Here is a 10,618-nt window from a genome sequence, read left to right on the forward strand (position 1 = left end):
TGCTTTCCATTCACCTCCACTGGATCATCTACCAAGACCTTTTATGGCTTTAAAGCAATTGATCCCATAGGTCCCACATATTTTTTCTTCTTTTTTTCTTTTTCTTTTCTCAGTGGAAGATACCGCACCTTCACGTTTCCATTGATTTGTTGGCTTTCTGTGGTAAAATGCAATAAAGATTTAGCAGGCTGTCTTTACTTGCAGTGTTAGCAGGCCGTATACCTTCTTGTGAAAGGGTCCGTACTTACACCCTATATTTTCTCTGTCTCTACAAGGTGTCCACTCCATAAATAATTACTTGGAAAAACATTCTCCTGAGCTGTGATGAAAATAGAGTTTTCTAATGGTTGTCATTTCAGCCTCTATCTTTCGGTCTTCATTTTGAGACCTTATTATTTAAGAACGCATTCCTGTTCCTCCAGAGCAACTTCTGGAGATGTTCCCAGCTCCCATTTATATGACTTTGGTATGAGTTTTGATATAAGAAGGCTATTCAGTACTTTGCGGGAACATCATCTCCACTGGGAAGCCTCCACTGAAGTGAAGTCAGCAGGAACTCTTGCTATGGTGAGATCTCCAGGATTCACCTTTCAAGTTATCTGTTATTTTTATGGGACCGTTACAGCTCACATGCATCACTTGCTCCTTGGCCAAACAGCCTGCTGCTTCACATTGCCAGGAGATTTTGCAGGATTTGTCTCAGAGCAGATCGGACTGGGATATAAGGTTCCGAGGGGAAAACTGCCAGTGACCAAATGAGTTTCTCGATGATGGTCTTCAAACACTGGTGTGCTTCATGCAGATCCTTCTCAAATTGCTGTCCCTCTCTTTGTAAAGCCATGCGACTACAGATGTTTCTAAACTCAATGCTATCCTGAAAGCAAAACCAAAAAGAAGTGAGTGAAAAATAATGCTCCCCCAAGCTTTCTAGGCATGATTTTCTAGGCAGAAACCTCCCAACCATGAATGTTCATCTCTGATTTAGTGTGAAACATCTTTAGTTTTGAGATACATGTAGTGTAACCATTAAATGCTGCTGCAAACTCTCTTGGCAGGAAGCCTTGGGTAGCAGTTTCACCTACTCACTTTTAAGGGTCATTTGTCTTCCCCAGGCGTCAGCAATTAAATTTTTTTTTAGTTCTGCTTCTACCAGACAGAGCTTTAGTAGCTGTCCTCAGCAATTCAACTCCCTGTAACCTGACAGGCAAGGGTAGGACCTCAGGAAGCTGTAATACCCAGATGTCTCTGGAGAGTCCCCAGTTGTTCCCAAGGGCATTTTGTGATAGCAGCTCTCACTGAAGCACTGCTTCTGTGTGGTGTCCCTCATCTGAGACGTGGCTGGCATCCCCATGGAGGCAGGCGACCCCTAAAGCCCTGCCAGTTGCACACCACGATGAAACAAGAAGGCTTCCCAGTCCCTCTGATGTAGCGGGGTGTGAGAAGTGCTGCTCGAACACCTGCACTGCCTGGGGCAAATGCATTCCTTCACCCATTCCAATGAACGTCATACTCTGCAGCTCATGGAAAGCCCTTCCTGCTGTGATTTGGAAAAAATCTAAGTGGAGCTGTTTTCCCCTGAAGGACCTGTAGTGCTGCTGGCTGTAGGACCTTGTATGGCAGGGACAACCTTTTGCCTGCCATTGAGCAGGGCCAATGCAGGTTCATGAGTTGGTGTACAACTACTCCACAGATCTGCTAAAAAAAAAAAACATCTCTCCCTACACCCATCTGCTCCTACCCCTGCCTAAAAAGGGTAGGAGCAGGTGGTAAAAGCAGAGTTTGAACTCATAGTAATTCCTCAGCCTGGTTTGACCTAGGAAAGGACTGTGTCAATGTGAAGAGAGGAGCAGCTCAACAGTGGGAACGAACATTTGGAGGTGAAGAGGATGAAACATCTTCTGGCAGCAGGATCAGCCTCTGTCAGCCTAAGATGGATGTGCAAATGTGTCCTCAAACACAACCTGTGCTTTCACAAAGTCCCGTGCACAATGAAAGTGTCCGGACAAACTGTAAGGGACAAGGTAACCTTCTCCCATAGCAGGTGACACCTCTTACCCCCTTTACTTGACATTTTTACTCTTATAGTTAGTAGCAGCCTGTGCTTTTATCTGAGAGGAAATTGAGTTTTAATGTTTTTCTTAAAATCCTGCAGGTTTAGACTTATTATGGGTCTTACCTTTGTTATTAAAAGAAACAAAGAAACCAGTTTCTTTGAAAGTGGAACTCCATTTCACCTAGACAATCCCAGCTTCATAATGGTAACAGCAAAAAGGGTTTGCAGTTGGAGGATGAAAATGTGGGTTAGCATTGAAAACAGTGCCGCATGGCTGCCCCAGCCAGCAAACAGAAGGTATTCAGCATGGAAATATCTAAACTAGCCATCCAACACCATTCTTGGGCCCTTAGGTACTGTACCAAAGCACTTGTGGGCCTGCTGTGGGCAAGGTGAACTCATCGCTCTGGTACGCCCCTGTGCTGAAAAGCCAGGGAGTCCTGAGTCAGGAGGTTAGCTGAAAAAAAAAAGCAGCCCTTTTCACATATATTTCCAAAGTTTCCTTTTTCAGAAAGATTTTGATGTTTCCTTTGAAGGTCACCTTTCAAATCTGTTCTGTAAAGTTGCCTTAGGTATAAAATCCTTACTCAAATATATTAAAAGGTCAAATAAATTGCGCTAAGTAAACAAGCTAGCTTTGCAAGCTTTCGCAGGTGTCCAGCACATGGGAGCTTTAGGATACATGACAGAGAATAAAAACTTGACTTATCTCTCTCCTTTCAGTGAAAGCGGGCTGTAACTAACTGAAGCAAAAGTTTCAGACTAAAAATTCTTTCCCTTTTAACTTCAGGAAACAGGGCCCTTGTGAGCTGAACTGATAGAGAGCAGCGGTTCATGTGGTATTTAGCCATTTAGGAGATGCTAACAGGAATATCTGCAGTGATTTGATTTTAAGTGTTTTCAATTGCAGGACAGGAGCGGATCCTCCCTGCAGCTTTCGTTTGTCAAGATCCATATGTTTAGACAGATGAGTTAATAAAGAACCTCCCCCAGAATAAAAACAGCAGGGCCTACTGGTTTCAAGGCTCTCTAATTTACGGCTTAAAATTTTCCACTGCTCTGGGTCTGTTTCATGCAGTTGTCACTCAGTGGTAGGCTGAAGTTTCAGGATGTTTCTGATGGCCCAACTTTTATTTTCGAACCGTAACGTAAAATTGATCCTATCCACCACCTTGCTTCAGGTTTATGAAGAGGCCGCTCTTATAAAGGCTCCTTTACAGAAGATACAAACTGCTTGTTTCCATCTTTTACTTTATTCTGAAACGCCAACCTGACCCATCAAACAGACTCCTACAGCTGGCTCTAACAGACAGCTGCCTTTTTCTTCAGCTTGCTCAAATTTTAGACCCTGGCCGGCTGCCAACCCTCAACATTTTTGCTTAATCTCTGTGCACCCTGGTAGACAAAATTTCCACTGAGGACAGAGTGGCAGCGGTGGTGCCCTGCTCCAGGTGCTGGATGCTCTCCGCAGTTGGCAGGCCAAAATTTGGGAGCTGGGGCTGGAGTGCCAGAGCTCCTAATGTCCATCCCTGGTAACTCGCTGCCTTCACCCCCGCTATTTTTCCAGAATAATTTGTCAGGATGGCTCAAATCCTGGAGGAATAAATTTCTCATTTAAAAAGTGATTCCTGTGGCGTCCCTTGGGTAAAAAGTCTGAGCCTGAGCTTCTTTCTTCCTGGAGACTCTGTATGTGGTCAATGGGGAGAGACAGGAATGGTTTATCTGACCTCAGATGCCTGTTTTGGGATGAAATGAAATTGGAAGTGCCTCCTCTGTGATGACTCTGAAGGGAACACAGCTTGAGTTTCTCAGATAAGTTGCAGGGAAGCCTCTGAGGGACTGATGAGCCCCACCTCGTGTCAGTACCCACCTCTCGCCCCCCGTTTCCTAAAACAGTTGCAGTTGGAAGATTTCTCCTAAGACATGCACCACCAAAAAATGGTGGAGTCGTTAATAATTTCTCGTAAAGTTACTATTTCTGTAGAAAAAATAATCCCCCAGGCCCCTAGTGTAGTTCATTCTGCGGTTTGCTGTTCTCTAACACAGCAGGTGCAGATGCATGCAGAGTGCAGCACTATCGTATTAATAAAATGGAACCGCCTAGGCATATTTCCTCCGAGCTTCCAGAAAGATCTTGGAGGCAATTCCTCACTTGAAAAACTTCAGATTGTTCATTTGTCAGCATTTAAAAAAAAAAAAAAATAATATCCACACAAACGAGTATTAATGCCTACAGCTTGCAAATAACTTTATGGAGGGTGAGGCAATTTTTTCCAGGATCAGCCTTCATATTAATTACTTTTAAAAATGAATGCTCAAAGCTATTAGGTCCAGAAACAACTTCATAATATCAGTGACTGCAAAATGAAAAACGTGCAGGCAGGCACATTTGTTCAATCCGTGGTGGCAAGCGAGGAGTTTGCTGCTGTTTTATGCGAATTCTAATGAAAGCAATTTATCTCATTTCCGTCACCCCTAAGCCATTATTTATGAATCAGTCTTCAGATCTCTTGCATAAGGAAGAACTAGTCACTGAGAACTGATCTCCGATTTGTGTCAGGAAATCAGCAAGCAGAAAACAAGCTTATTAAGTACCATTAGATATGTCATGTATTAACAGCCATCCCCTCCGTGTTCCTTCCCCAAAAAGTGCAGATCCCCTAGGTGAAGAGCCCTGTGCTCATGCTGTGCAGAGATGCCTGGCTGCACCAGACTTTGCTGGCTGCTCTGCTGGGGAGCACAATACCTCTGGGTCCACCTGTGGCCAGACACAGCAATGTCTGATGCTGTGCTGTTTTTTGGTCAGCACTGAACTTGTGTTTTTTTTTTTTTTTCTCCATTGCTCCCCAGGTACGGGTCTCAATACAGCAGGAAAGCTACCTGCTTGTGGGAAGATCAGCAGGGCTGCTTCATGCCACTGCTCAAGTCCCAGCAAAGCAACTTGCTCCCAGTACAAGTGCCACACTGGGCTGACTTCACAGCAGCTGCACTGTTTCACCCCAATGGAAGATTTAGGGCAAGGGGATTATGGTAATGTGCAGGTCTGCTGATGCAGAGCCTGCCAACCTGACCTTCTCCTTCTTCCACAGCCAGCAGAGCAGCAGCACCGCAGCACAGGGGCAGGAGAAACTTGCACAGTCAGAAGTTTTTTTATTATCCTGCCCTGCCAATCTGGCACCTCTAAAAGACAGTATTTTCTTTTCCCCTTTAAAGAAAATACCATGACTGTTTTGCAAACGGGACGGCTATTTTAACTTCTTAGTATGATTTATATTCCACTCCCTGCTGGCTGCCATCAAGATTGGCCCAGTCCAACCCGCGACACATTTCTGATTTAGTACCATTCGAGCGACCCCTTGGTAACTCCAGTGAAGGAGACAGGATGTTATCAAAAAGCTGGAGTAATGCATAGCTGCACCTGAGCACAGCCAGGGCAAGCCACACGCTGCTATTTCGGGAAGCTTTTCTACCTTTTATTTTTCCTTTTCAAATGCACTCAAATTGCTGCTTAAAATACCGAATCTCTCCCTGCGTTAAAAAAGGCCGTTCTGTTCGCCTTGGCAGTGTGTAATTACGGAAGAGAAAGTGCGGACGTTATTACAGGGAGCCTTTGTGGAGGCAGCAGGCACGAGGAGTTTCTTGTGGGTGCTGATGCCAGTAAACAGCTGGTCAGGCAGCGGGGCGATGCGGTCGTCAGTGTCCCAAGGCAGGGGGAAAGGGGCCTTTTGCCCTCCCATCTTCACGCAGACAGCATGGCTAAGCAGCCTCTTTGCGGCTGTGCTGCATGCAAAATCAGTAATGACATGCTCGCTGTCACTAGCAAAGGATTTGCTCCAAATTCTTGCAAAGGTGTCACTTTTCATTAGAAGTTAATACCCACCTTTTAATTGTTAAGGGCCAATGCTGTCTAACATGTACTGGGACACAGCAGAACATATTTCCAGTACTTTCAGGCAATGGGCAATGTAAGTGTTGTTCCTCCAGTTCCTTAAGTCTTCTTTTCCTTCAAAGCTATGTCTATCTATTTTGGGGCCATTGTATAGAATGATATATTTTTTTTTAACCAGTTCAGTTGATAAACCAATATCAATACCATAAACCGATCAAAAAAAAACAAAAAACAAAAAAACACACAACCAAGGAACAATCCCAAAACAAATGAGAAACAGTAAAGTCAGGATTGTCAAGAAGGCCCAGAAAGAGGCACAAATATATCAAGAAACAAGAAGTACCAGATACTGACTATTAGCATGCATGATTATCTCTGAGCAATAAAACCAGAGTTTTCCTTCTAAAAACAGTGACTGGAAGGATATGTTACCATGGGCTTCCATGTTGAAGGGATCTTGGCCAACTCATTGGCTAAGAGCTTATTTTTAAAGGCTTGTTCATCTGAATTTATGAAGAGGTTATAATATAAATGGATCCCTTGAAATCCAATTTGCTTCAAAATCAAATCTGCAGCAGTGAAACTACTCGCAGTTAAGGGGTCAGTTATCCATAATGCAGAGTCTGCGTAAACCTAGCGCAAAATTGATGTAACTGTATTGTAAAAGGGAAGGGGAAAAAGTCCTGGAGCTCAATGGGTCATGATAATGGGTTTTCAGTGAAAAAAATATAAATTAACTTAACTTCGAATGGAATAGGAAAACCAGAATCCAAAGTAAACTGTATTCCCAGTGGTATCTAAACACATACTTTTACAAAAGTAATATTAAAGTAATTCTAGGAAAGAAGAGGAAGAAAATAAAATCTTCATTGAGATGGCTGTATTTCATAAATCCAGCATTTGTTTGTACAAAAACAAATGCCATTAGTCTTCTTTATTTTAAATTACAAGTAATGAAGAAGTCTTACTGGAAAATTGGTTTTACAGAAGTCCAGCCTATCGTTCTACCCTCATTTCTGAAGAGGGTTATCTAACAGTTTTAGCTGATTTTTAACACACTCATATACAGCTTCCAATATCACACCTTCCATCTCTAGGTGATTTGGACCCACAGTTCCAAAGGTTGCTTCTGATTCTTGGTGGCTGAATAGTGAATTGTATCTTGAGATAGCTTGGATTTGATTTTTCACAACAAAACTGGCTTTTCAACAAAGCCAGTCAGACTCTGCACATTGATCAAGCACTTGTGGAAACAGTGTCTGGCAATATCTCAAATTCATCACAGAAACTGAGAAGCCATAGCAAAGTTTTATTCACAAATATTTATCCACCAGATAAGACTTTTTAGCTAATTCTTTGTTGCTTCCCTACCTCTCCCCCCAGCTTTCCACACTGTGCTGGTCTGTGCTGGAAAGGTTAACATAAAAGATCAGATTTATCTGTAGCTTAACTGGCCCAGCAATTGGTGCCAACTACTAATGGGGTTTCTGTGGAATGCACCTCTGCTAGCAAAAATTGGCTAAGAGCTGCCATCTTGTTCTACATGGTACACTCAAGATTCATCCAAAGGCAAAAGTTTTGGGGCAATGCCAAAGTAATTTGACTTGAAATCAGACACATCAGACTCCTTAACTAACCCTTAAACCCATCACTTGCAAGCTCATATCTAGGCTTTTTCTTGAATTTCCTCCTGGGTTAATACACATAATTATTGCATTTTTCAGCAAACTGTGGATTTTTTTCAGGTAAATGTTCATTGGGTCTCACATGCTGGATGTATGGTGTATCATTATGGAACAGCCATGAGCTCTGCTGGTTGGTCGTGTTTCCCTTGCAGGTTACTGGTCATTGCTGCATCTTGTGGTGTTGTTTTTTGGCTCTTTTAGGAAAGAGGTTAAAACCAGCTTTTGAAAAAGCTCTAAGCAATCTTTCCAGGCTACTCAGCATGTGAGCAAAGCTTCATTCTGATAAGAAGTGGTTTGAACCCCCATGATGCAATTATACTGAACAATCAGTAGTTTTTTTGACTGTATTGAAGGCTATAGGCTTAAATGAAAATTAATTGGCATGAAACTCTTCCAGTCCACATGGCACAAAGAAAAACAAAAAACTTGGGGAAAAAAAAAAAAAGAGAGAGAGAGAGAAAAAATGATTTCTTCTATGTCTCACTTACTTTTGGATGGAGAGGAAAAGGATGCTGCTGTATGAGAGGGAGCAAGAGGGTCTGCTCTACTTCTATGAGTCTCGAAGTAGCATCAACTACTCGGGACAGCTTGCTGCGCAGAGCCATCTCTCGAAGGGTCTCATTCCTCACCAGCCCGTGCTGGGACAGTCTGTGTGGCCTGGGCTCACCTGGGCTGAGGGGAGTTAGGTCTCCACTCTCTTCATCTTCCTCAGGAGTTTTCCCCAGGGCTTTTCTCTCTTCTTTCAGCTCCAAAGCCTGGCCAAGCCTGGCTACCTCCATCTCCCCTCCTGGGCTATACTGAGCTGGGCCAGGACTGCCAGCACTGCTGGTTTGGGGCAGGGAAGGTTGTGGGGGACTGAGGGGAAGATGTGAGGCTGTGGCAGCCTCCCTGCCTCTACACACCAGCCGGAGGGTGTGGAGAGCCCCTACCTGGTGCTCAAGGGACTCAAGCAGAGCAGCTGGGCCAGCCATCAGCTTCCCTTCCTAGCTCCAGGCCTGGCTGCAACCTTTTAAACCCTGCTAGTCCCCTTCCCTCCTCCTTATCTCTCACCCCGCAGTGGGTGGCCACTTGCCCTGTCCCACCCTAGGCTCATTTTGGCAGTTTTTGGGGAGGTTTGTGCATCCCTGGCCGGGTGAAGAGCGGGGCGTGGCGTAAATCTCCCCGCTGGCCTGGCCCGTTCAAGGAGCGGCCTCTGCCCTCTGAAGGCAGCGTTATAAAGCTGGGTGCTGAAGGATTTTACAGTGTGCTTCAATGAGGAATTTAAAAGGGGAGCAAGGGCCAGAAGGAAAAGATTTCCTTTCAAACCCCTCCTGGCTTCAGGGATGATCAGCATGGATCTGGTGGAGGCTCCTGCGTCCCACACCAGGTGCCTCCAAGTGACACCGACCACTGGAAGTGCCCAGACATGGTTTCCATCAAAACTTTTCAGCCTATCTTGGTTTTATTACTATTATTACTCACAACCCCTAAATGCATCAAATGCATCCAAACCTGTCAGCCTGACAGTGCTGCATTTGGCACACAGGGAAAAAAAGAAAAAAATCTCGAGTAGGAAAACAGTGGGTTGGAAACGGGAAGGCTGAATGAGCCCCACCTGAAATAACTCCAAAAAAAGGCATTTCTGGCTTTGGCAAGTCCGCCAGAAGGATCCTATATGTTTTTGTATATGGTTCCCAGAGGGTTTAAAACTGTAAGATTTGATGCTAAACCTATTTCTGTGCTGTGAAACCAGGGACAGCTGTACAAATATTTGCTGTTTTTAATTAAACCTAACATTGCTACTTCCTTGATTTAAGTTAGGTCAAAGGATTGGCAATTTTATGCTTTGATAGATGAAGAAAAACAGTTGTGGGTGTTGTGTTTTAGAAATATGTTATAGGATAAGAAGTCTGAGGGAAAAGGCCTCAGAGGCTATAATAGCTCTGCCCTTGTGCTTTCTTCTCAAAGATGTTTTCCTTGTCAAATATTTTGCCTTATCCATATAGCAACTGTTTCACTGTTTCTACTGTAATTCTGATCATTATTTTTCCTTGAAAGACTTTTATCTAAACTTTCCATTTGCTCTTGAGTTAAACTTTAGGTAGCATTCTCACAGCTTTGTGTTCTTTATAAATTTAAATTAATCTGTTTTGTTGGGGGGAAATAAGGAGGGATGTGCTCAACCCCACTCTCTCTGGACACCCTTACATCACCTCAGTCCCTCAGCAGATCATCTCACAACTCCTGCTTCTCAGAGAAGGGTTTTACTGTCCCCCTCTCTTACAAAACCAGATATATCAATCCTGTATCAAGTGTAAAGACAAAGTAAATCAGTTTGGAGACCTATTTTTTTGGTCACACAATGAAGACATCACAGCACCAACATAGAACAAGCGGGAAAAAATTCTCTTTTCAACTTCATGGCCAGTTTGTTGCTTGTCCTGAGGCTCTCCTGTCTCTCACTCTTCCAGTGTGGGCACTGAGGATATTGATGCTGACTCTAGCAGTGACATGCTTGGGGACCTGTACAGTAAAAGAGCCACGTTTTAGAGTTCTTCAGGCTTTTAGAGAAGAGCAAAGACTACTTAGAATCAAGCAGGAAATTCTCTCAAATAGTCTTTTTGTCAAAAAAGCCCAATGCATCAACATACACTATGTTGAAAAATATCCATTTTCATCAATATTCTGTTTAAAAAAAAAATCAGGAAAAAGTTTCTAGAAAGTCAAAATAAAGCAATTTAATTTTTAATCTGCATTTAAGCCAAGGTATAGACAAAAGGCACTACAAAGGAGTTAGGTAAGTGTTTCTTGCTTGGTTCATATTTTGGTTTTCGGGTGTTTAGTTTTGTTTTAGATTTTATTTTAGAGAAATTTTTGAGATTTCAACTTCTCATTCTCAGTGAAAATCTTAAAAATTTATGCAGAAAATAAAACAATTTCTTGCCTTTGGTAATATAACAAAGACTGGAAGGACCAACCCTTCTACCTAGTTTAATATTATTTCTACTTTAA

At 43.2% G+C, this 10,618-nt stretch overlaps 1 protein-coding gene across 1 annotated transcript; it reads right to left on the minus strand.

Moving 5' to 3' along the window:
• Positions 1-667: 667 nt before the first annotated feature.
• Positions 668-8,598, minus strand: DLEU7 (deleted in lymphocytic leukemia 7). Its single transcript, XM_005026905.5, has 2 exons — positions 8,116-8,598; positions 668-874 (listed from the first exon to the last, which is right to left on the minus strand). The coding sequence occupies exons 1-2, from the start codon at positions 8,596-8,598 to the stop codon at positions 668-670; spliced, it is 690 nt and encodes a 229-aa protein (XP_005026962.4).
• Positions 8,599-10,618: the final 2,020 nt, after the last annotated feature.

The sequence above is a fragment of the Anas platyrhynchos genome, chromosome 1 (genome assembly GCF_047663525.1).
Source record: "Anas platyrhynchos isolate ZD024472 breed Pekin duck chromosome 1, IASCAAS_PekinDuck_T2T, whole genome shotgun sequence".
In the NCBI taxonomy this organism is placed as follows: domain Eukaryota; kingdom Metazoa; phylum Chordata; class Aves; order Anseriformes; family Anatidae; genus Anas; species Anas platyrhynchos.

What these genes read in the sequence shown, in the direction of transcription:
- DLEU7 (XM_005026905.5), bottom strand. Translation starts at nt 8,598, where the DNA reads ATGGCTGGCCCAGCTGCTCTGCTTGAGTCCCTTGAGCACCAGGTAGGG. An exon ending in CTTTTCCTCTCCATCCAAAA is followed by an intron (nt 875 to 8,115) that starts GTAAGTGAGACA and finishes TTTTGCTTTCAG; the next exon opens with GATAGCATTGAGTTTAGAAA.